At 44.3% G+C, this 25,236-nt stretch overlaps 1 protein-coding gene across 1 annotated transcript in view; it reads left to right on the top strand.

Annotated features, from left to right (window-relative positions):
* igf1rb (insulin-like growth factor 1b receptor) overlaps positions 1–25,236 on the top strand; it is a 63,146-nt gene that overhangs the window by 35,556 nt on the left and 2,354 nt on the right. The window contains exons 3-20 of the mRNA XM_071897365.2: positions 9,446–9,749; positions 10,265–10,401; positions 10,870–11,014; positions 12,559–12,767; positions 13,065–13,191; positions 13,653–13,888; positions 14,814–14,981; positions 15,215–15,422; positions 17,519–17,829; positions 18,470–18,603; positions 19,013–19,172; positions 19,496–19,595; positions 20,044–20,114; positions 21,560–21,789; positions 22,110–22,217; positions 23,706–23,868; positions 24,228–24,357; positions 24,940–25,074. Of these exons, the coding sequence (XP_071753466.2) occupies positions 9,446–9,749; positions 10,265–10,401; positions 10,870–11,014; positions 12,559–12,767; positions 13,065–13,191; positions 13,653–13,888; positions 14,814–14,981; positions 15,215–15,422; positions 17,519–17,829; positions 18,470–18,603; positions 19,013–19,172; positions 19,496–19,595; positions 20,044–20,114; positions 21,560–21,789; positions 22,110–22,217; positions 23,706–23,868; positions 24,228–24,357; positions 24,940–25,074 (3,076 nt within the window). The remainder of the gene's footprint in view (positions 1–9,445; positions 9,750–10,264; positions 10,402–10,869; positions 11,015–12,558; positions 12,768–13,064; positions 13,192–13,652; positions 13,889–14,813; positions 14,982–15,214; positions 15,423–17,518; positions 17,830–18,469; positions 18,604–19,012; positions 19,173–19,495; positions 19,596–20,043; positions 20,115–21,559; positions 21,790–22,109; positions 22,218–23,705; positions 23,869–24,227; positions 24,358–24,939; positions 25,075–25,236) is intronic.

Below are 25,236 nucleotides of genomic sequence, written 5' to 3'. Positions count from 1 at the left end.
AACCCTGGACTACTCAGTATCTTATTAGAAGAATACAGCTTCAGTCTGTCTTTTGTATTGAATCTTATTATGTAGCCTATGTTATTCTGTTGCTGTAAAAATGTTGCTGGTTTTCTGCAGGGCAATTCCAACCTTAATCTTGTTTTAATTCTGCTCTTAGATTGCTTTGAACAGTGAGCTTGTACAATAGCAATGAGATGGGGAGGGGAGGTAAAGATGTAGATAGCAATTCCAAAATGAGATTTAAATAGATTGATACCGACTCTGATTAAATACTTGCTTGCATGAAAGTAAAGAATATTATGGGTTTACTATTAAAGTTAAGGAGTGATCTTTGCTTACAAAATAGTTTGATATTTGAGGATGAATCACCTTTGTTTCTGCAATATTGACTGATGAATTTCCGGCGGGTGGACATGTAAGGTGTTGGAATGAAAGCCAATACAGATCTCTATCAGTGCTGCTGAAGCGACTCTGCTGTCATCAGTCTAGACGTCTGCCTTTCCCTGCTGTCGTTGTGCTGTGCTCATCAGTAGTGCAGGCTGTGCTGCCAAAGCCCGGGGCGTTGTCCCAGCAACTCCGCGCGTCTCTGTGGGAGATCCTGTTCATGTCACCCCAGGGTGGGGGCTGGAGACGAGAACGGAGCACGAGGACTCCCTACCTGGTCAGCCAGCTGGGCAGGAGACAAAAAAACAACAACATTTTGTCCATTGGTTATAGTGGACAAAATCCACCAGCCACTTTCACTATTTTACCAACTTGTTTATTAGATTTATAGAGTAGAATACTCCAAATGATGGTTGGTTACCTATAGAGTAGACTCACGAGCCACTTTCATTATTTTACCAGCCAACTAGCTGTTTAGGAATTGTTTAGGACTTGTTTAGGACTCCAAAGTGATGGTTGTTTACCTGTAGAAGTGGCTGCAGGAATAGATTCATTTAAAAGCAACAACCAAAAACCTTTCCCACCCTTTGACTGGTGACTGCTGTGAATTTCCCAGCCTGCATTCACGCTGGGCTGGTATTTCTGTCTCCCTGGAAGCCCTGTGTCGGCTGGTCGACCTACAGCAATGAACTTTATCCCACATCTAAGAGTGCTGAGGAATGACAGAACAGGAAAGACTAAACGGCTTTACCGTGCGAACACCAGCAACTCCATAAATACTTCACTTTCTACGACCAGAGAAACTTTGGGCGCCTCTTCTCTAGGTTGGCCGCAGCTGAACTTATAGAAGACGTCACCCAGCAGCAGCCAGTCGCGTACTGGCATTGCTTCATGTGCCGCCTGTTGCCACATCCCTATTGGCGCTACAGCTGTCAATCAGCCAGATGAAGTGGGTGGGTAGCTGTTAGTCCTTTGTCATGCAGTCAGCCTCAGTCTGAACACTCAATGCTGCTGCACTGAATGAGCATAGATACCAGTATACACAGATCAATTGAAAAAAGAAACTAAATGAATAGTATAAATGTGACATAATAACACAATAATGCTGACTATATTTTATATTTAAAGTACATTTCTTAAAAGTGAAGAAATGTTGAAATGTATAAAATAAATCTGTTCAGGTTGCAGGCTGTTGTAGAGGCTGAAATGTGACGTTGGCAGGCAGACAGGCAGTTAGCAGGCAGGCTGTTAGCAGGCTGGCAGACAGACTGATAGCAGGCAGCCAGACGGGCTGGTAGCAGGCAGACAGGCTGAATCTGCTGCCTCAGGTGAGTTCCCACAGTGGAGATTGAGGCAGTAGATAAGTAGATGCAGGGTAATGAGGGCCAGTGAGGATTCAACCCGACAACCATGGAACACCTCCACCAGTACTGGCCTCCATCGCACGGCCGGACACTTTATATTCACCAGTTACACTGACCAGACACCAGGCCGTCCAAATGATGGTTGGTTACCTGTAGAATAGCCTTACCAGACACTTCAACTGTTTTACCAGCCAACTTGGAGTTTAGAATAGAATAGGCCTCCAAATGATGGTTTAACCTGGAGAGTAGACTAACTTAGAGACAACTAACCCTCTCCTCTCCTCAAGTCATCCACAATAACCACCCTGCACCCTGGGAAAGTGAGGGTATGAGAGATTTGTAATTAGTTTTGTAGGGATGAGAAATTGCATATGCTCTGTGAGGCAGCCTGTGTGCTCTATAGCTGTCAGCTACTTCTATCTCTAGGATATTGAGCTCTTTGCTTTCTCTTTGCTTTCTACAGTTTACTTTCAGTTTACTTTATTTTTGCAGTGATAAAACGGAAGTGAAGTGACAAAAAACCTAATGGTAAAATATGGTGGTAAAAGCCCAGAGAGAAGAGATGCAGGTTTTTTGGTGTGCAGGTTAGGTAAAAACCCCAACATGAACATATCCCTACCTCATAACAAGAGAATGAAAAGAAATCCTAGATTAAACTTAAAGTCTTATTTATTGTCAGGAATTTTTGCCAAGTTCTGCTTTTGTAAGACCAAAGATGGACTACAGCAGTTAGCCAACTAAAAACCACTATTCCCAACTTAACCCATTGTTTTCACTATAATAAAGGAACATTTATCAGAGCAACTGAATTAAAATGAGACTGTTGAGCCTATTAATCCTTTCATCAAGCTCATTGCTTTCCTCCTCAAGTGACTTCAGTCTGTTGTGTTGAGGCAGATCTGCATCGTCCACAGCGGCAGCAGGTTGTTTTAAGTCTGGCTCCCCCTGCTGGCAGCCCAGCCAACTGGTGTGTGTGTGTGTGTGTGTGTGTGTGTGTGTGGTGTTTGCTTTGAAAAAGACCTGAGTCATTAAATGGAGGTTTTAGTTTGATGACTCCCTCCTCATCTTCCTCCACTTCCTCCCCCTCTTCTTCTTTTTCCTCTTCCACCTCTACCTGTCCTTCCTCCCCACCATGGTCCACCCTCTACTGGTCAGTCAGTCAGTCTGTCAGTGTGTTATGTCTAGACTAGTCAACTGCCTAGGCAGAGATGAACTCTGTAATCCTGCCTTCCACTCTGCAGCTCTCTACAGGCCTGTGGCTGTACATTATATTACAAAATTACAACTTGACCACCCCCCCCCCCCCCCCCCCCCCCCCCCTCCATTCCAGAGGTCAGAGGTCGTGATGGGGGCTGCGGGTGGAGCAGAGAAAGAACATTCTGTGCCAGAGAAATGCAGCCCTGTTACCCTCCTGCTACAGCTGATGGGACCATATAGACTGAAGGCTGTGATTGGCTGCTCTGTCAGGGGACAGGCTGGAAGGTCGTCTCAGGGTCACCGCCTGATGCTGCATTCTTGTCATATGGGAACGACAGTAGATTCCTCCAACTTCCTGAATTTTAATGTCACCAACAAGGAAATACCTACTGTAAATGAGCAAAATGAACCATTTGTGTAAAGTCATTTTGTGATCACAGCTCTTAAAATGCCATGGCAGGACACAATTCTTGGATTATTGGTTTGTGGTTGATATTGCAACATTTGGTTTGCTGTAGAACATGAAGTCAAATGTATCACTCACTAATAATGTGTGTTGAAGTGTGAAAAAACTGATGAGGAGCAACCAAAGTCTACAGAAAACTTCAACCATGGTATCTTGATGGCTTCCAAGGTGTTGCTTTTAACCGTCCAGGGGTTATTCCCAAATGATCTGAATGCAGCATTAAGCACATTTTATAGTCGAACGTAATGTAAACGTAATGTAAAGCGCGAATGTAAACAATGCGGCTGCGCTTACATGTAGGTTTTTATACTTCTGCGTTGACGTGCGCCTAGCATGTTGTTGAAAATCCCGTACACAGGGAGGCAGTGTTTAAAAAGAATCATATCGCACCAAAACAGAACATAGAAGAAGAGAGGAACAGGAAGCAGACGTGACGACAATCACTGGTAAAAACAAACATGGACATGACTATATCAATGCAGCTGGAGTTGGAGCTTGAAGAGTTGGATGCCGTCATGATCGCCTGTGATCAGCCAATCAGATTGCGCGACTCCACGTAGACTCGACGCGAAGTTGAGATTCTTGGGCACATTCTCTGTCAAACTGGGTTAGAGGTCTGCACGGACCCGGAAATTAAGGCTGGCTAGACCATGACATTCACGCTCTACCCAAAACTAAGACCAACTGTAATGTAACATTTGAAGCCCAAACCCGACTGTAAACCCAAAATTAAAACGCGCCTATTAAATGTGTTCTCTCCCCTTTCAGAATACATGCTGCACAGAAACACACACACTGGACGGGATGTTCTGCGGGCGCAGGCACAATGCTTTGCTGCTGTGTGAATAAATTGATGGAAAGAAAATTACCGAGCTAGGCCAATAATAATTGAAAACTTATTGAAGGCTATCTTCCTTCCAACTGGCCGGAGAGGGCCTATCACACACCACACACATAACCTGATATTCTTGGACCAGTAATCAACACACATTGGCCTTAGGCCTACCTGTTCGAAGAAAGTCTACTGAAACTGCACCAGCCTAATATTCACCAAATGAACAGGGCTATGATCATCTTAAATGAACAAAGATCTAATAAATCCTCTTCGCCCACTGAATAGGGCAGCAGTTAAAAGTAGTAGGCCTTATCTTGACTCTTCACTCTTGACTTGAACTATTTACAGTTATTATATTCCATCAGAATGAGTTGAGATGTTCGTCCCGCTGCAATGAAGTTTCGCTGCTGCTGCTGATTGTGGGGATCCTGAACGCAGAGCACACAAGTCTGGCTAGCAAGGGCACAGACGCCTCGTGAGATTTCCACCATCCCAGCACCTCTCTGGCATCTTCCACTGCGTCGCTGAGCACTTCATCCACAGTGTCACTGGTGGCGGACACGTTCTCCCACTCCTCAAACTCCACCAGTTTTGCTCTCCTTTTGGCATGGGGCTCACCGGCAGCAGCTGGTTCATCGGCCGGTCCTTGGCGAAGAAGGGGCATGTTCACTGAGAAGCAGGCTATCTGAGCCCCGGCATCTTGGTGGATCTCATCTCTGTCAGTTGTGGGCAGCATTTGTAGCTTTGTAGCTTGTGAAGGTCTGGACCTCTGCTATTTCCCAATCCGTACCTGTCACACTTGTCTAAGACTTCAGATTTTACACTCGCAGGCAATGACTTGTGTACAAGAAAGGAGGTCACTGGCAGCTGTCTTGATTGGCTAGCCCCAAAACGACCGCAACCACCAGTGTGCCGCAAGAGGGAAGACGTGCAAACCCTTTTTTTCCATGCATGAGAAAAACACAACCAAGCCCGCCCCGAGTCCTAATTACTCATTTAAAAAACAAGCCCTACCTGGCCAATTTCCGACACATTGCCTCGGGTCCCGTCGGGCTTTGGTCAGGCAGCAGACCCCTAAACTGGGTTTCAACTTGTCACTCTCCTGTCGCTCCTACTGAGGAACAAAGGAATGTTTCTGCCTCTACCTCAACTCTTTGCAAACTAATACTCTGTGCCCAGTGGACTATTGAACTGGGAAATCGAAGGGTCAATCATCAATGTGTAAGGATCAAAGTTCAATGTGAAAGGTTTGACCCATTTAACCCATGAAACCACTCCAGGTCAAGGTCAGGGTTTGTCTACTGATTAGGTGACAGCCAATAGGACTGAGTATGACGCTCACTGTGAATCTTTTCACACATGGGATGGACCTGGATCAGCATCCCAGAGCCGGGTGTCTAAATAACCTTCTCCTCCTTCTCCTGCCTCACCTTCTTCACCTCCCCGTTGGAGAGAGAGAGATAGTAAATGCCTTGCATGGCTGAATTCAGAGTTCACTTTGACTCTTTAAAACAGTGTTGACCTCACCAAGGTCTCTCTCTCTCTCTCTCTCTCTCTCTCTCTCTCTCTCTCTCTTTCCCTCCCTCCCTCCCTCCCTTCCCATCCCCCTCTCCTCTATAGTGTTTCATACACTTCCGTCCAGCCGGCTGTGTCTTTGTTCTGTAGTATAAATATCAGTAGAGACACAGTGTGTTCACCTGTCGCTGCTTTATTCCATTCCATTTTCCACTTGAAGCCCTCTTTGTATAGGGCGTCTGCAGGTCCTGGAAAAAAGTTTTCAAATGTTTTGAAATGTATTATCTAAATTCAAGGCCCTTAAATATAGCCTTTAAATCTTAAATTCAATTGTTGACATTTTAATAACATGGTTTCTCCATCACTGTTTTTCTGGTGAGAAATCAGCCCAGTCATGCAGACTTCAATTCAAACAGGACAGTTAGAATCTTCAGTACAGCTGTTTTCATTTTCACATTGAATTCATTTGCAAAATTGTTCTTATATTTCATTTCCATTGGCATTACAAAGGTCTTAAATTTAACTTGATGATATTTGCAGGCATCCTGCTTGTATGAGCACTTCTGAAGGATCTCTAAGTTGGGAAGCACGCTTTGAAGGATAAAATTCAACAGTACGTTTTATGGTAGCCATGTTTTCTCAAACACACATTCCTGGAGCTGTGTGCGCCAACCTGGAGGGGTAAAGGGTCAGACAGATGGCTGGACATGGGATTCTTTGTGTTCCAGGCCTGGGGAATGACTTCCCTTTCCAATTCAACATCTGCTGTTGAGAGGCTTTTATGCAAGCAGCCTTACAGTCGGTGTCCGAAATTGACTTTTTGGCTCACGTGCCAAGGGCTGGTAAACTAAAACAAAATTACCTGCCAAGAATGAATGTCACGGGCCAACATAAGTAATATGAATTTTTCATAGAAGTATGTCCCCCTACCCATTTTCAGTGCGATTTCATATATGGAATCAGGTTCTGTGTGCTAATTTAAAACTTGTTCACTCACTTATATAATGGATCAAGTTTTTAATTCATCCTAAACTGCAACAGAACTAAGATCAACCAAAGCATTCAAATGAATCCCTACCAGCGCCAGTTTTGTTCTGTAGCTGAGCCTGACCTATGACCTCTCTATGGAGGGGGGAGAGAGAAAAGAGGATTTCCCTACAGGGTTCAATAGAAGAGTACATGTTAATATAATTAACATTATTCTTATTATAAAGGAATTTAAGCTTATTCTACAGCTGCATAGTGCAAGTCTCTATGGCTAAATGACTGAAATATAGATGTAGATTAAGCGGAGGAGTTCCAGTCGTCTCCTCAGGGAGCTGGTGGAGGCAACATGTAGAAACGTGTTGCAGTGTTTTATTAGTCAGCTTCCTGTAAACACCCCCCCACACACACACACACACACACATCAACACATCATTTCCCATAATTCTTCTTTGTTTGTTTTGTGTTTAAGCATAGCCTCTGGCCAATCAGCTGTCAGCACCAGCTTAAGTGGATGACATCATCAAAACCACAGTCCTTTGTCCATCCAGGTGCTTCTGATTCAGATATGGTGTTGTTGTCCATGTGTAGGCCATACAGAACACACACACACACACACACACACACTCAAATAATTTCAAGCAGTGATCTACCTACCGGTTTGAGAGTGTTTACACAGTGATTAGTATTCTGTTTTGAGGTAGACGGTACAGCTGTTTTCCAGGTCTGGGATGTTGCTGTCTGCTCAGTCAGGCAGTTTGAACCAATCAGCTACTAACTCTCTACTTTATGATGATGAATGATGATGATTTTTATTAGTTGTTTTTGGTGGGTTTTTTTGCCAGAGGTGGGGGATTTGTCACATGACTTGGACTCGAGTCAGACTCGCCACAATTTTAATTAATTGACTTGACTTTGGTTCTGGTGCTTGGGACTTGACTTTGACTTGACAAAGTCTTGTGTTTGTGTAAATTACTTGTGTAAATTACTTGAGTGATGAGATTTGTTCCACCAGACAACTGAATTTCAATTCTGTTTTCTGAATTTGTATGGAACAATTGAATTTTTGAAGTTGAACTTGATTGTAGAAATCAAACTCATGATGCACTTAGTAAGTTTTTATCCTATTAAAACCATATTGCATTGAAAAGTCCTAGATATTAAATTGATACTGGACTCTTGTTGGATTTGTTCTGACTTGTCTTGGTGTTCTACATTTAGACTTGAGACTTGACATTAACGACATGGACTTGACGTGGACTTGACTTGGTAATCTACATTTAGACTTGGGACTTAACTTGAGATTTCTGCCTCAAGACTTGAGACTGACTTGAGACTCGAGCAAAGTTGACTGTGGAGTATGCTGTGTGGTAATTGGCTAAAAGGAACTTCTCTTATCGCTATTGGCCAGGCATTAGTTACTGCTTTGTTGGCTCACTGTTGGCCCTAGGATCAGTTTTGTCAGTTTTTGTCAGTTTTTTCTGAGACATAACAGACTGTACAAAGTGTTAATCAGTCTGGGAGTGAACTCTTAATGGTGTACTGGCTACACTCCAGACCAGAGACCGGCCAGCAGCTCTGTATGAGAGAAAAAAACATATCCTCTCTCAGCACACACAAATGTATTAGCAGTAGTGGTTTTCAGTCATTATTCAAGGAGGCCCAGTAGTCTGCAACCAAACACTGCAGCAGCTCATTTCACTAATTAGTTCCCCCTCTCTGGTTAAAAGTGTCTCAACTAGTGAAATGAGTTGCTGTAGTGTTTGGTTGCAGCCTCTTGGCCTCCATGGTGCATGACTAAAAATCCCTGGTGTAGAGGCCAGGGCCACCATGAGGCGTAGCTCCATCCTAAGCGTAGGTCAGTCCGGTGCTAAGACCGGTGTTTTCCTTCTGGAGCTCCTGGATCAGTTTTTCCTGTCTTCTGTTACAATACGCTTTTATTTAGAAGGACAGCGCAGCAACTGGATGAGTTATTTGTAGCCGAGCTTGCTGGAAACCCCGGAGTAGAGCCGCGTTTGTCACTGGGGATCAGGAATGAGCCCACACAGCACTGCAGGCCTCGACACCAGCCTTTCCCAGCAAGCAACTGCTTTCAGATCTAACCTCTGTGGGAGTTAGTTTGTTAGGTGTGGTTTTGTTTGCTGTATTTCTGTTCTTTTGGACAAGCAAAAACATCCAAACAAGGTTGTTGGTTGGATTTATGGTTGTAGTGGCATGCCTTCCTGCAGAGCATTCTGGGATGTGAGTAGCCTGCATGCCTTCCTGATGAGTGCCTGTTTTTGGTCTTTTACAAGCTCTAATTTGGGCTCAGAGAGATAGTGTGTGTGTGTGTGTGTGTGTGTGTGTGTGTGTGTGTGTGTGTGTGTGCATTCACCCTCCAGTAAATGCAAATCATTTGTTTAGGACTGCGTCCAACAGCATCATGCCAGGGGCTAATTCAGGCTGAAGACTGCCTGGTTGTGTCTGTCTGTTGCTCTCTGAGTTCTGCTAATATAGGGGAATGCCCCTTTATTTTGGGGAAACAGGCAGACAGGCTGTGCTGTGTTGACTGCTAGGTTGTGCACTTGCGGTCACAAGAACAGAGACATACGGGCGGGTGTAGTATGGTATAGGTAATTTACCTCTTGAAAATGTAAAATCCTGAAAAACAAACGTGTGTAATCTTTCTCTCTCTCTCTCTTTCTCTCTCTCTCCCAGAATGCCCAGAGAAGTGTGCACGGCGCGCGTGCACGGGGGACGGCGAGTGCTGCCACCCTCAGTGTCTGGGCAGCTGCACAGCTCCTGGCAGTGACACGGCGTGTGCCGCATGCCTGCATTACTACCACCAGGGGCGCTGCGTGGCCGACTGCCCCGCCGGCACCTACAGGTTCGAGGGCTGGCGCTGCATCAGCGCTGAACTTTGCTCCAAGGTCCACCTCCCCGACTTCGACAGCTTCGTCATCCACGCCGGAGAGTGCACGCCCGACTGCCCGTCTGGATACTACCGCACCGTACCCGACAGGTGAGCTGCAGCCCACCCTGGGGTGTCACGCTGACATGGAGCCACTAGGGGGAGCTGCGGTGAATTACTGTTGCCATGACTTTGGTACCAATTCCAGTCCCTGCTATCAGTTTCCATTCTAAAATTATAACATAGCAAAACCTGAACCAATAAATAGCCTAAAATAATAATAATAAATAATAATTTAAGTGACACTTAAAGGTTTTCAGTCTAAAACTTTATCTATTCTAAACATCTAGTTGGCTGGTAAAATAGTGAAAGTGGCTGGTAAATTTTGGGATTTTCTCCTTTGTGGCATTTAGCTGACACTGTGTAGAATGATAACATATGAGAATTTCCAAGGGCAGAAATAAAAGATAAGAGCCAAGGAGAGAGGTAGAAGGGTTAGAGGTTAAAGAATGAATGTAAGTCGATGGAATGAGTTGTCTTAGTGGCCGGCCTTATTCTGGAGATCTCTTCACCATCTGCTCTCTCTCTGTTTCTGTTTCTGTCTCTCTCTGTCTCTGTCTCTCCAGTATGTTCTGTACAGCCTGTGTCGGCCTATGCGATAAGGTGTGTGAGGAGAAGGTCATCGACTCCATGGTTGCCGCCCAGTCTCTCAAAGGCTGCACTGTTATCAAAGGCAACCTGCATATCAACATTCGCAGAGGCCGTAAGTACTGCAATATTACTGCAACACTACTGCAATACTAGCACTGCTACGCTGCTCCTGCTACCAGCAGTTGATGGTAGTTGTTGAAGGAGGGCAAAGCAGTCCTCATTCACTTTCCCCTCCTAAATTTCCCAGCTGGCCTGGAGATTTGAAAAGGCCTGTTTGTTACATACTGTACTTTTGGAACTATCTGTTGACATCAACAGCACCCTAAGGCGCCGTACGGTTTTTCCTGTCTGGGAAAGTCTGTTGGAAATCCCACATCTCCACAAATACTTTTCAGTAATAAAGAAAAAAGGTCCCCAAGTCCAACAAAAACAAACACGGACACAACGCAAAAAAGAGGATAGTAAAAAAAAATGCATAAATACATTCAAAAATCAATAAAGAAGAAGAGAAGGAGAGGACTGTGAAGCTGTTGACACAATGCTGACCTGTGTGTGTGTGTGTGTGTGTGTGTGTGTGTAGACAACATGGTGGCGGAGCTGGAGAGTTTCACAGGTATGATCCAGAGGGTGACGGGTTTCGTCCAGATCAGACACTCCCCCACTCTGGGCTCCCTGGCCTTCCTCCGCAGCCTGAGATACATCGATGGAGACGAACTTCTGGACGAGTAGGGACACACACACACACACACACACACACACACACACACACACTTAACTACAAGCATACGCACACACAATCCCAATGCCTGTCAGCCCCAACAACTCACAGTGGCTATGCTACTTTCAAGTCAGTTGGTTTTAAACTCTCTCCTGTCTGTTAACCAGAGACTGGAGCTGAAGTTTAGTCAGTCCGTATTCTACTGTGTCCTATTCCACTGTTATAGGATTCTCCTGAATAATATTCTACTGTATTCTACTGAATAGTACTCTGCTGTACAGTCATATTCAATAAGCCGGACCAACTCTTGACTTTGAGAAAAGTCTGTTTTGTTGATCTTTTCTGCGGACATTCAACACACATCCTTCAAAAATGAGGAGGACAGAACTCCTCCTCTCTGGGCAGAATTCTGCTCCCCCAGAGAAAGTCAACCTTTCTACCATTTCTTGTGAAAGTAGTGGGAAAACTTTCACCCAGAGAAAGCCAACTTTTCTACCATTTCTTATCTAAGTTAGCTCAATGTTAGGGACAACAACAAATTATGAGGAAAACAAATTGGCTGATGGAGGTGGGATATCGTTTTTGGATAATTCAACTTCAGTCTGATATTTGGAGGGGGCGATAACAAAAATACCATCTTACTTTTTTGGATTGATAAGTGTAATATCAGTGAAATTGAAATAATTCGGCACACTCCTTGTTTCTTGGAAAAGCAATTATACTGAGCGACTCTGGTGGCTGTAGACTGTGGTGGATGTGACCTCGCTGCTCAAGGCCTTCAGTACAGCATAACCTCCAACAGCTCAGGGAAAGTTCCTCAGAGGTGGCTCCCAGGGTCATGGGGAGGCCTTCACTCCCTCCTTGTCCTCGCTCTCCCTGAGATTAGAGGTCTGAGGAATGTTACTGTCCCAAGGCTCACATTCCAGCCATTCCTGTCTGGATGCTACCAAACAAGTTAAGGTCATAAAAGCCCCACCTCCTTTCTATTCCTCTCCTCTCCGATCGGATCCGGTCCGACAGGGACAATAGAACCAGATTCTTGAATTTATTTAGCCATGATGTTCAGACAAGGCTCAACAGAATCAGTTACTGGTTAACCTGTTTATCCAGGTCATTTTCATCCCACTGTGAACCAGTCCCTCTAGTCTCTGACTGGGAAATTCTTCCAGCTGAACATGGAGATTCACTGGGAGGAGAGTAGCGCTCCACTGCTACACCTTATTGAGTTTGCAAAGGTTCCCATCATCATCGTTCAAGTTCACTTTATTTATAAAGCACACTATAAAAACAAGTGTCGACCAAGGTGCGGTGCAAGTATATACAAAACAGAAAGACGTGACCAAAAAAAAAAAAATGGGTAGAAGAACCGAAGACCCTCACATTACCCATGTTTCCACTCCCAAATCCCCTCTTCTTCTTAAAACTACTTGCAATTCACCTTCCAGCACAAAACATAATTGCGATAAATACATACAGAAACATGCAAGACATGAAATAAAAGGGGCGAGTGGTACATTGACTCTATCTATCCATCCTGTCTCTCTCCTTTAGCATGTATGCCTTCTCGGCGTTCGACAACCAGCAGCTGCAGTATCTTTGGGACTGGAAGCAGCACAACCTGACCATCAGGGCGGGGAAGCTGTTCTTCGGAGCCAACCCGAAGCTCTGCATGTCCGAGATCCGCAAGATGTGGCAGAAGACCAGCGTCCAGGGCCGCTTCGATGAGAGCGACTTCCAAAACAATGGTCACAGAGCCAGCTGTAAGAGTCGAACGAGCCTCATTCAGCCAAAGACGTGAACTAAACTTTAAATCGCAATCAGTTCACTTGCCAAGTCCAAATACATGTACAGGAATTAGTCTTGGTGACATCAGTGCAGAGACGTATCACCCACCTCCTCTATGCCTATGGTAGTCCGTTAGAGGTCCTGTTGTCCTGTACCATGTGTGTTAGTATGCGCTGGACTGCTGTGTTATTTGTCACCAAGACTAATTCCTGTACATTTATTGTACTTGCAGATAAAAGTGGCTGTGTTTTAACGTCCTGCTGTCTCCCCAGGTGAAAGCACCATCCTGAAGTTCAAGTCCAACAGCACCAGCAGCACGAGGATCAAACTGACCTGGCAGCGCTACCGCCCCCCCGACTACAGAGACCTCATCAGCTTCATCGTCTACTACAAGGAGGCGTAGGTTTCCTCAGCGCAGACCACCTTCTTTAGCCCTAGCCCACCTCCACTACCAGGACAGAGTAGACTGGGTCAGGCTGTGTCTTGGACGGTGTTGTTTGTAACAGTGACAGGAACTGGAAAACATGGTCAGCTTTGAGGAACCAAAATATCACGACCAAGCATTCAAACAGCAATTTGGGGTTACATGCCTTGCTCAAGCGTTCAACAGGACATGAAATTACCACCTAAATTTAAATGTGCAAAATTTTGATTGTAGTTGGTAAGTTACTTTTACTTTACCAACCATCATTTGGAGTCTTTTCTATTCTTAAAATCTAGTTGGCTGGTAAAATATTGAAAGATGCAGGTGGATTTTGGGGATAAGCTAGCCATTATGCTCAGTGGACACAGCTACTGTTCCTCTGGTCCGCCGGTTGCTCTGTTTTACCTCTGACATTAATCCCCCCCCCTCTCCCCAGGCCTTTCCAGAACATCACAGAGTTCGAGGGGCAGGACGGCTGCGGCTCCAACAGCTGGAACATGGTGGACGTGGAGCTGAGGCAGGACAAGGACTCGGACCCCGGGGTGCTACTGTCCAGCCTGAAGCCCTGGACGCAGTACGCCATCTTCGTTAAGGCCATCACGCTCATGGTGGAGGACAAACACATGCCGAGCGCCAAGAGCAAGGTGGTCTATATCCGCACCAGCCCCGCAGGTACATGTGGTTTCTGATAGCTTTTATGATGGCTTTCATAGATCAGGGGGTGCGAGGTCACACCCTAAAGAAAACAACCGAGTAGCCTGAAGCAGTAGAAGATTGTTACTCTCTTTATTTGATGGTATAATATGATTTAAAAGAAAACAAATCTTAGTGGTGTGAGTGTTTGCAAATATATAATTTGATAGTTCAATAAAATTACCCCCATAAACTACCACAATGCCCCTACAAAAAAAAGATCAAGGGGGAAAAAATGGCATCTGATAAAAAGTTAATATCTTACCGTGGGATAATGGGTGATATGAGGAACGTCTTGAAGAGATGAGTTTTCATCTTACTACAGAGTATGGGTAGTGACTCTGCTGTCGTGACTGTTGTAGGAAGGAGATAGAATAGTGTAGGCCGGGTGGAGAGATGACTACAGTTCCACTTTCTAATGTGATTGTTATCATTCAATCACACCAGGATACGCTTAGTGACAAGTCTAGTAGTCTGCATGCAATCCAAAGACAGTGTAAGGAGATCCAGAGGGAGACAGCTTTAACTGAATCCAGCTGCAATGTAAAGAGATGAAGACAGACTGATTTAATGGATTCCAGCTACAATATAAAGATATGGAAACGGAGACGGCTTTAAATAATAAACAGCCGTGTACAGGTCAAGTGTGGACACACAGTGTTTCGATCTCAGAAAATCACATCTTTGGGGTATCAGGCTGGTCTAGTGGTTAGGCAGGTAAGGGAATTTCCCTTTTTGGTGATGAATAAAGTTTGTCACATCAAAAAAACCACAGGGTGATGAAATCAAAATAAATCAAATCTCTCTCTCTCTCTCTCTCTCTCTGTCTCTCTCTCTCTCTCTCTCTCTCTCTCTGTCTCTCTCTCCCCCCCTCTCTCTCTCTCTCTTTCTCTCTCTCTCTCAGCTCCCTCCATGCCTCTGGATGTGCGAGCCTACTCTAACTCGTCCACCCAGTTGGTGGTGCGTTGGTCGCCCCCTGTGTCGCCCAATGGAAACCAAACCTACTACCTGGTGAGATGGCAGCAGCAAGCCGAAGACCGAGAGCTGTACCAACACAACTACTGCTCTAAAGGTAAACACATGCACAGACAACAAGCCGAGGACCGAGTGCTATACCAGCACAGTTTCTGTTCTAAATGTCTGTGTTATCGGCAGTAGTGTATACAGACTAAACCTTGAAATACAGCAAGTTAGTGTTTCTCCTCGCTCCTTGGTGAGGCTTGTCTCATCTTCCTTGTCCTCCTCCTCTCCCCCTCCTCCTCCTCCTCCTCCTCCTCCTCCTCCTCCTCCTCCTCCTGCGTCCAGAGCTGAAGATCCCCATCAGGATTGCTGCCACGGGGGTGGGTGACCAGGACGAGGACACCAAGCCCACCAAGCCGGACACCGACGGGGCAGATAAGGGCCCCTGTTGCCCCTGCCCCAAGTCCGTAGAGGACCTGGAGGCCGAGGCCGCCGACGCCTCCTACCGGAAAGTCTTCGAGAATTTCCTGCACAACTCCATCTTCACACCGCGGTAAGTTACTCATCATCATTACTTATTACTTTACTATATTACTTATTACTCCCTGGGCGCAGTAATTCATTACATTACTCATATCACATTTCAGCATTCCTCACTCTCTCTTCCCTTCAAAAATCAGGATAACTCTGTTACCTCTCCTGTGAATGATCAGGCAGCCAAAATGTGCTGATGTCCAATGTTCTTGTCGTCCTTTTACTGGATAAAATCATAGTACGTGGTAATGTTGTCATGGTAATCAAAATGTTGATGCTACTTTGAAACTGTCGCAAAATATTTGATTCAGTATTGAATTTTAGAAACATTCAGTACTTCCACCAAATGTGTTCTGCAAGTTAAAATCCCATTTCAGTGTCACCTCCAGAGGGCGTATACGTGCAGTTGGCACTTAGACTGGATTAATTAAAAGGACAAGGAGGATTGGAATAGACAGAGCCACAGTCTGGCTCTTGACAGCGGACTGCAGCAGTCTGTGCAAAATTCGACTGAGTTAAACAGCTGAGAACAAGCAGTCCACCAGGTCTTGAACTGAATCCCAGTCCACCTAACACAAGTAACTTAGAAAATCATCTTGGTGATCGATACGTGGTTCATTTATGCAGACACTTGACATGAACAAGGAGGATTTAGTCAATAGCACACTCAAGGAAATTTTTCCACCCAGAGAAAGTCAACCATTTCTCATGTAAGGTAGCTCAGTGTGAGAGGACAATGACAAATTATGAGGAAAACAAATCGGGGGATGGAGGTGGGATATCGTTTTTAGATAATTCAACATGTAAAAATAGTGAAAGTGTCTAGTAAGTCGGTCTTCTCTACAGGTAAGCAAGGTCAGTCCTATTCTATTTTAAGCATCCAGTTTGCTGGTAAAATAGTGACTCTAGCTGGTGAATTTGGGGATTCACCAAGCATTGTGGACTGTAGTCAAAAAGTGAGTGTCCTGGTCTGTGTCCAACTCTCCTTTAAACCAGTGAATGGGACCCAGAGCAAAGTGTGGGCCTGTTTTTGGTGGGGATACAATACTAACAATTTTTTTCCCTCCTTGTATTTCCAATATGAATTGTGGTACACGTGGACAGCTTTTCTTTTTCTTTCTTAAAATTGTTTCTTCTACTTCTGGCAGAAGTGAAAGGCTGCAGGCTTACTCCATAAATCAGACATCTGCATCACATTATCTCTCTCACACACACACACACACGCACACACACAGACTATAATGAATTGGCCTAAGCCTGGTCCAGTTGAAGTTAGTTAGTACTCGGTGTGTTTTGCAGAGGCAGCAGAGATGGATGCATTTAGCGCTAAAGATACACAACAGGCTTCATCATCTTTTCCACAGGTTTCCATTCACTCTCCTCAGGCTCATATGTCATTATGTTAATTAGACTATATCCTTGTATGTTTGTGATTGTTCTTTATAGTTATTGTATCATTTACTACATATATACACTTATGTTTTCTATGCTGGGTTGTCTTATGATGACAGCAGAAATACTTTGGATTGGGTTACTCAAAGATTCACTGTCATCTTTATATCAGACCGAAAATGTCAAAACATTTTGTCAGGTTATTTTTGCCGTTCTTTGTTGTTGACATCATTGTGCTTACAGAACATCTTGATGCAAACCGTGTTATTTTTGGTGTTAGCTGAAAGCAGAAGATGCTGTAATGTACTCAGGTAGCACATGTTGTCATTGGTGTGAAACACCGCCACTGCATTCAGGTCAGCTTCCTCTGTGACTTTAGACACACATATTTAAAAACCTGAATGAAATCAGACTAATGTGTTTCCATGGACAAATAAATGGACAGATTTAGCAGAATGTAGGTGTGTTAATCAGACTAAGGTGTTTCCATGGTATTTGGTTGGGTCAGAATATTGCCTTACCAGGGTAAGATGTGATTTTTCGTGTGTGTGGAAATGTAGCCAGCAAATTTATAGCCTGTCATACTTATGTAGCCCTACGCTGCAGAACTCAACTCACCTTCCTCCTGTCTCCCTCTCTTCTCCCTCTATCTCCATCTCTCTCTTCTACCTCTCTCTGTTTCTCTCTCTCTCTCCATTCTCTCCCCATTCCTCTCTCCTGCAGTCCACCAGATCGTCGCCGCAGAGATTTATTTGGCATCGCCAACTCCACCTTCTCCCGCGGCAGCCGGCTGTACGCCAACAGCACCACCGCCCCTCCTCTCCCAGCCGCCGGTAGCGGTAACAGCAGCACCGCGGAGCCGGAGGCGTCGGATCATGAGTTTGACTTCATGGAGCAGGCCGTGGCGGAGCGCGAGCTGCAGATCTCCGGCCTGCAGCCGTTCACCGTTTACCGCATCGACGTCCACGCCTGCAACCGGCAGGTCCGACACTGCAGCGCCGCAGAGTTCGTCTTCTCCAGAACGCAGCCTGCAGGTTAGGTTTTGTTTACAAATAGATGTTAATTAACAGATTATTTTCTGGTTACTGTATTGACTGCTTTATGAGCAGCTCCTGGCCTGAAGCTCACAGTTATCACATTAGTCCTTATCAACCACCAGGTTAGACATTTCAAGCTGCTGCTGATTCAGTGCAACTCAACAAGTCTTTTCTCAACCACAGGGTTGTATATACTCTATTGATCTTTGGTGTTTATTGAAAATGTGTATGGATTTGTAGTTTTATTTATGATTTCCCCAATTATGATTTCATTGTTGATGTTAATTGCAGCTGGTGGATTATGGGATTACATTTACATTATATTTTACCTTTTAGTCGTTATCCCAATCGACCCTGCAAATACTGCAACAGTAGAATACGTTTTATAAATCACCACCTTCTCAAGCAACCAACACTATCCTAGTTGACAGCTAAAATGATGAAAGTAGCTGATGAATTTTGGGATTTACCAGCCGCTGAACTCCTGCTAACACATAGAAGTTACAGTAGTGGCACAACCATATTGTCAATTTTGAAGTTGTTTCTACTGAACTCATTGGAAGTCACGCTGGATAAGAGGTCTACCCTGTGAGCTCTGTGGTCACCATGGTAACCCAGTCTCCCTGTGGTTCTCCAGAGAACGCTGACGACATCCCCGGCCCGGTGACCTGGGAGGGCCAGGAGGACTGGGTGTACCTGCGCTGGCCGGAGCCGTCTCGTCCAAACGGACTCATCCTCATGTACGAGATCAAGTTCAGACTGGCTGCTGAGGTAAGACAACCTCTCCGTCTTCTGGGGCCGGGAAGCTTGGAAAATGAATTCTGTCATTTCCAGGTCTGAACATAGAATTTTCAGAATTTTCAGAATTGATTTTAAGATTTATTGATCATTTATAAGACAGGGATGGGTCTGGCAGACCGTTTAACCCTCTATGAGTCAGAACTTGCTGCCTACTGGCTGTCCCACATTCTAGATTAAAAACAACAGGTCCATATTTTGGCTGTTCCAAAATCTAGATCATAGATGTATACTGTATATTAGATTCTGGATATATAGATTGTCATTCATTGTCATCAGAATGATCTTGGACTCCTAAAATCACGTCACTTCTTAAAACTCATGTTTAAAGATTTTTTTATGTAATGATCTTTTATTAATTGTGTGTGTGTGTGTGTTTCAGGCTGAGAAGCATGAGTGTGTGTCTGGTCAGGTGTACCAGACCCAGCGTGGCGCTCGGCTGTCCAACCTCAGTCCAGGAAACTATTCAGTCAGAGTCAGAGCAACTTCACTGGCTGGCAACGGATCCTGGACACACATTCTGGATCTCTATGTAGCTGAACGTAAGACACACACACACACACACTAGGGGTTCTCCGAGGACAGCTAGTGGAGTGGCTAAGTGCCTCGGAGGGAGGGGGTGAGCAGTGGCACCGTTAATAAATAACAATTTGTCCTTTTTTCCTGCTTCTATAGTGAACATGGTTGTATTGACAGGATAGTCTACTGAGCAGGCGTCTGGTTAGATCCCTGCAGCGTCCTAATGCGTCCACAGGCCAGGCAGATACCATGTACTGTTGTGGGTTCGAAGCCTGTTTGCTAGAGAACAAAGCAGAAACGCTCTGAACTGAGCTGTAATAATCAAAGGAACTCTTTGATCCAACAGGATATGAAAACATCCTCTACGCTATGATCTTCATCCCCATCGGCATCCTCCTTTTCCTCTGCTTCCTGGTCGCAATGCTGGTCGTCTTCAACAGGAAAAGGTTTGTGTGTTTCTGTGCAGCTCAATGGGTAGAGCGAGGCAATGACACTGCCGGGGTTAGAGGTTCAATTCCCTGTGTAGCTCAGTAACACACTATCGCTGCACAATTTGAAATTCTACAGTTCTAAAAATGTTCACTAAAATGAAAATCTAGATTATTTTGCGAGGTATTGTCATCGCAATTATTTGTCTGGATAATTTAAGGAACAAAAAAATTTCACTGCACATTTGAATCTTATCAATATCTTGACTAGTTCCAACCACAGTGGATTTTCTAAATAAATTCAATATTGTTGATTTGCCGATATTCTACTATTAATTGTGGAAACCAACATGATATATATATACGATTATACACTACAGCTGTGCAGACCTAGTGTGCAAGCGTACGTGTGTATGTATGTGTGTGTGTGTGTGTCTATAAACCCTGTGTGTGTTTGTGTGTCCAGGAACAGCGACCGGCTGGGGAACGGAGTCCTGTACGCCTCGGTCAACCCAGAATACTTCAGCGCCGCCGAGAGTAAGTGAACATTTTGAAGCGTGTTCGCTTTTATTTGCTTGATAAACCGTCAGTGTTTCCCACACATAGACTTTACCTGGGCGGGCCGCCCAGGTATATTAACGGCCGCCAAAGTATATTTGGCGACCCATTTTAGCATTTTTTATTTTTATTTTTTTATCCGTCCGAGAGAACGACGCCATCCGTGATCGATTAACTAGTGGACAATCTCCCCTCGCTCTAAGTTACCCCTCCAGGGTTTCCCCACACATAAAAAAACTTTGTGGCAAATTTTTTTTTTCTTCACTATTTAATTGTAGAACTGCGTGTAGCGCTTTGATTCACTCAGCCCCTAATTGCTCCACGCGATCTCTCTCTCTCTCTTTCTGTCTCTCACTCTCTCTCTTTCTGTCTCTCGCTCTCTCTTTCTGTGTCTCTCTCGCTCTCTCTCTTTCTCTCGCTCTCTCTTTCCGTCTCTCGCTCGCTCTCTCTCTCTCGCTTGCTCTCTCTGTTGCTCCCCTCTCTCTCTCTGTTGCTCGGTCTCTGTCTCTCTCTCTCTCTCTCGCTCGCTCACCGGACCCGTCTGTTCGCCTCCCACTGCACAAGCGTGAGGGATATTTTTTTTTCCATGCCAAGAAGACGGCCGACTGAATTCCCGAAAAGAAGAACTAACAGTTAACGTTACTCGGAATACAGCTGAGTTTCCGAGATTAGCACGCTGTATAGCCTAGCTGCTAGTCAGTATCCACTGAGTGGACTGATAACGTTAATATTAACTTTTTAACTCTGACTGAATGTTTGCTCCCTCAATCCAGATTCATATTCAAAAATATTTTCAAAGAAGGAAAAGGACTGGTCCTGAGGAGGAGCAGGACAGTCTGGACCAGAGGAGCTGCTGAGCAGTAAAACAGAGTAGATAATAATGTCAAAGGCTGTAATGTAACGATGTAAAGATACAGGTGAGACTGACAGCACAGAGATGCAGCAGGGCAGAGGGGCAGAACAGCTGATTTCTCTGTAAAAGGGGTCTCATTTCTATTCTTCACCTTGTAGACAAAAGCAACAACAAACAGAACAGTGTAGCACTGTTTATATTTTTAAGTTATGTTATCTTTGACACAAAGTACTTTAGATATATACAGGTTAGTTATTTGTTTGACAAATAGAACTATTTAAAATGGAAGAGGCCTACATTAGATAATTTTTCAGCCATCCAGGTAATGGGATCCTTTATTGATCCCATTGATCCCCCCCCCCCCCGCCAACCCACCTACCACCACAAATACATTCAAATTCTGTGGGAAACACTGTAAACCACTTTGTAAACTGTCTTAAAAAGTGCTATACATATAAAGTTAATTTTAGTATTATTATTGTTATGGTGTAGCTGGACTAAAAGCTGAACTGGTTGCTGCACAGTGTATTGTTATTGTTATTATCGTCATCATGTAATGCTTTCTGTGCAGTGTACGTACCAGATGAGTGGGAGGTGGCGAGGGAGAAGATCTCTCTGAGCCGGGAGCTGGGTCAGGGGTCGTTCGGCATGGTGTATGAGGGCGTGGCCAAGGGCGTGGTCAAAGACGAGCCGGAGACCCGCGTCGCCGTCAAGACCGTGAACGAGACGGCCAGCATGAGGGAGCGGATAGAGTTCCTCAACGAGGCCTCCGTCATGAAGGAGTTCAACTGTCACCATGTGGTACATGCACGCACACACACACACATACATACACACACACACATGTTCAGATCATACAGAGCAGTGGTGGACAGGTTCCATTCTATTCTAGATTCTGTTCTGTTTTATTCTTTTCTGTTCTACTCTATTCTATTCTAAGTATGTTATTCAGTTGATATTCAGAATGCCATGCTGGGGCTAGAGTCCCATAAATGATTATAAAAAATGATTATAAAAAGTCAAATCAACGTTATGTCAAATCAACATCAAGTCAAATCATTAGACAAGGGAGCCAGTCAGTTCCTGTGTTGTAATGATGTACTGTGCTGTGATTGGTGCAGGTTCGTCTCCTGGGCGTGGTCTCTCAGGGCCAGCCCACCCTGGTCATCATGGAGCTGATGACGCGAGGAGACCTGAAGAGTTACCTGCGCTCCCTCCGACCCAAAGAGGTACCTGCCTTTAGCTTCTACCAGCCAGGTCACTAGTTTGTTCAGACAGAGGCACCCTGGGGTGCATATCATGTCCTGGTGGTGTTCTGGGTCTCTCTATCCCAAGCCAGCAGGCTTCGACGTCCTGTTAGCCTGTTGTTGAGACCAATAGTGAGTTTAGAAATGATTGTGTGTAATGTAGTGAACTAGAGATAAGCTTAAGTATAGGTAGAAGTGTAGTGTAGTATAGTTGTACAGATCCTAGTAAGTAAGGTATAGTGTACAGGGAGCTGGTCATTATTGCAAAATAAGTCCCGATGGGGTGAATCAAGAACCCAACACAAAGCGGAGTGACCGGCTTGCTGTACATTATCTTGTTAATTACATGGCTGCTTACTAAATACATTAATCATTTTCCACCTAAAAAATAGTCCAGCCGGACTGTCTGCAGTAACCAAGCAGTAACATATTTTTGGCACAGGGTGTCACCAATTAATTTGATTAAAAATCAACAAAATCGACCAGACTTCTTGATTGCAGAGTGATAAGGTTAGATGTAACAAGAAACAGCGGTCTACTATTGAGACATGACAGACCTCAGAATGCCTTCACTGGCCAAACAGAATTTATTATTCAACAAAACCGTAGTTCTGGACTGCCCGAAAATACAGACATATTGGAAAAACGTCAAAGAAGAAATGGAGAAAATTCTGGAAATGGACATTCCCCTGGACCCGTTATTGTTCTTATTGGAAGTATCACCTGAACTCCTGTTTACCACAGACCAGTGTTATATACTGCATATTTTGTTGATGGTTGCAAGAAAAATAATTACTATTAACTGGATGAAGCCTAACCCTCCCACGATTGTTCAATGGCTACAAAAAGTCAAACATGTTTACATGATGGAACACATGACTGCCCAGTTACAACTAAAACTGCCTATTTTTATAAGAAAATGGACATCAGTTATTGACTACCTTAGTTAGGAATCTTGTACTTTATTGTTTAGATGTATAATTTTTGTAGGTATATGTATAGGTAGATGTGTGTGTGTTCTACTTGTGTATGGTGTCATTTCATCTATATGTGTATGTATGTCAAGTGAAGCCCAATCTCAAGGTGATTTTGTTTTGTAATGTTAATTGCCTGTTAATGTGTGTTAATGGCAATAAAGTAAAAAACAAAACAAAACGTAGTTCTAGGTATTAAGTGTTGGTATATGGTAGTATACTATAGTTCTGTAGATACTAAGTGTAACTAAAGTGTAATGCTATAGGAACTCTATATAGTATATAAGAACTATATTCTCTATATTCTAACTATATTCTTTATACAAGAACTCTACTCTATATGGTATATATATATAAGAATTCTCTCTACTCTAAGTATATATAGGAACTCTGTGTAACCCAAAGAAGAGTTACAGTGTATTGGTAAATGATGATGCTCATCAGGACCTTGTTCCTCATGTGGAACTAACTCTCTCCCCTGTCTGTCTGTCTGCAGCAGCAGTGGTCGAGCCTGTCTCTCCCTCCTCTGAAGAAGATGCTGCAGATGGCGGGGCAGATCGCTGACGGCATGGCTTACCTCAACGCCAACAAGTTCGTCCACAGAGATCTGGCAGCCAGGAACTGCATGGTGGCCGAGGACTTCACTGTTAAGATAGGAGGTAAAGGACCATAGGGAGGTCAGAGGTCAGCTACAGAACACAGCACCCTGCTGCCAAAAACTGAGCTGGTTTGAGACAACCGCAGACTTCAACCAGGCAGTCACCTGTGCTGATAATTCCCCTGATGCACTTGTGGTAACCAGGGAGCTAGTTAGTAGTGTTTTTTTTATTCTTATGAGTGAGCACTGCTTTGGAGAACAGTAAAGAACAGATATTTGATTTAAAGGCTTTTCAACAGTTAGAAACGTCTTTATCAGTAACGTGCCGTGGATGTGACCTGTTGACCATCGAAGCATTCTAAATAAATCACTTCCTTCCTCTGTGCGTGTGTGTGTGTGTGTGTGTGTGTGTGTGTGTAGACTTCGGTATGACCAGGGATATCTATGAGACGGATTACTATCGTAAAGGCGGTAAGGGTTTACTTCCTGTCCGCTGGATGTCGCCCGAGTCGCTGAAGGACGGAGTCTTCACCACCAACTCTGACGTCTGGTAAGCACACACACACGCACACACACACACACCCACACACACACACACACACACACACACACACACACACACACACAACTAAACAAATATGGTGATTTTGTTTTCTGTATATACCTCCTTCCATAAAATATGTTCTGAATATGATGTGATAATCAGAACAGACACCAATGCACCTTGCACATTGTAAGTTCTCCACATAAGTTCATGTTTTTTGTAATCATCAGTTGTATGTTTAATGCCATAATTTCTTATTCTCATTTATATATTTGTTTTCTTTTTGAAAGTTGAATATTAAATCTAATATATGAAATCTAATACATAAAATTTTTCTTTGTTGAAAAATCAAATGCAATCTAATATACAGTAATCTCTCTCTCTCTCTCTCTCTCTCTCTCTCTCTCTCTCTCTCTCTCTGTCTGTCTGTCTGTCTGTCTCTCTCTCTCTCTCTCTCTGTCTCTCTCTCTCTCTGTGTCTCTCTCTCTGTCTCTCTCTCTCTCTCTCTGTCTCTCTCTCTCTCTGTGTCTCTCTCTCTGTCTCTCTCTCTCTCTCTCTCTCTCTCTCTCTCTCTCTCTCTGTCTATAGGTCGTTCGGGGTTGTGTTGTGGGAGGTGGCGACTCTGGCAGAGCAGCCCTATCAGGGTCTGTCCAATGAGCAGGTCCTCCGCTTTGTCATGGAGGGAGGATTGCTGGAGAAACCACAGCACTGTCCTGACATGCTGTAAGAGACACACACACACACACAAACACAGACAGACTCTTAGAGAAACCACAACACTGTCCTGACATACTGTGAAGTTGGATTTCTGCCATTATCCAAGAGAACCTGTACCCAGAGCGTCTGCTCTACACTCGATATGCTGTCATGTTTTGTGGATATTTC

The sequence above is a fragment of the Centroberyx gerrardi genome, chromosome 1 (genome assembly GCF_048128805.1).
Source record: "Centroberyx gerrardi isolate f3 chromosome 1, fCenGer3.hap1.cur.20231027, whole genome shotgun sequence".
Taxonomy (NCBI): Eukaryota; Metazoa; Chordata; class Actinopteri; order Beryciformes; family Berycidae; genus Centroberyx; species Centroberyx gerrardi.
The sequence above is the reverse complement of the archived record's forward strand: the minus strand, read 5'-3'. Positions and strand labels throughout refer to the sequence as shown.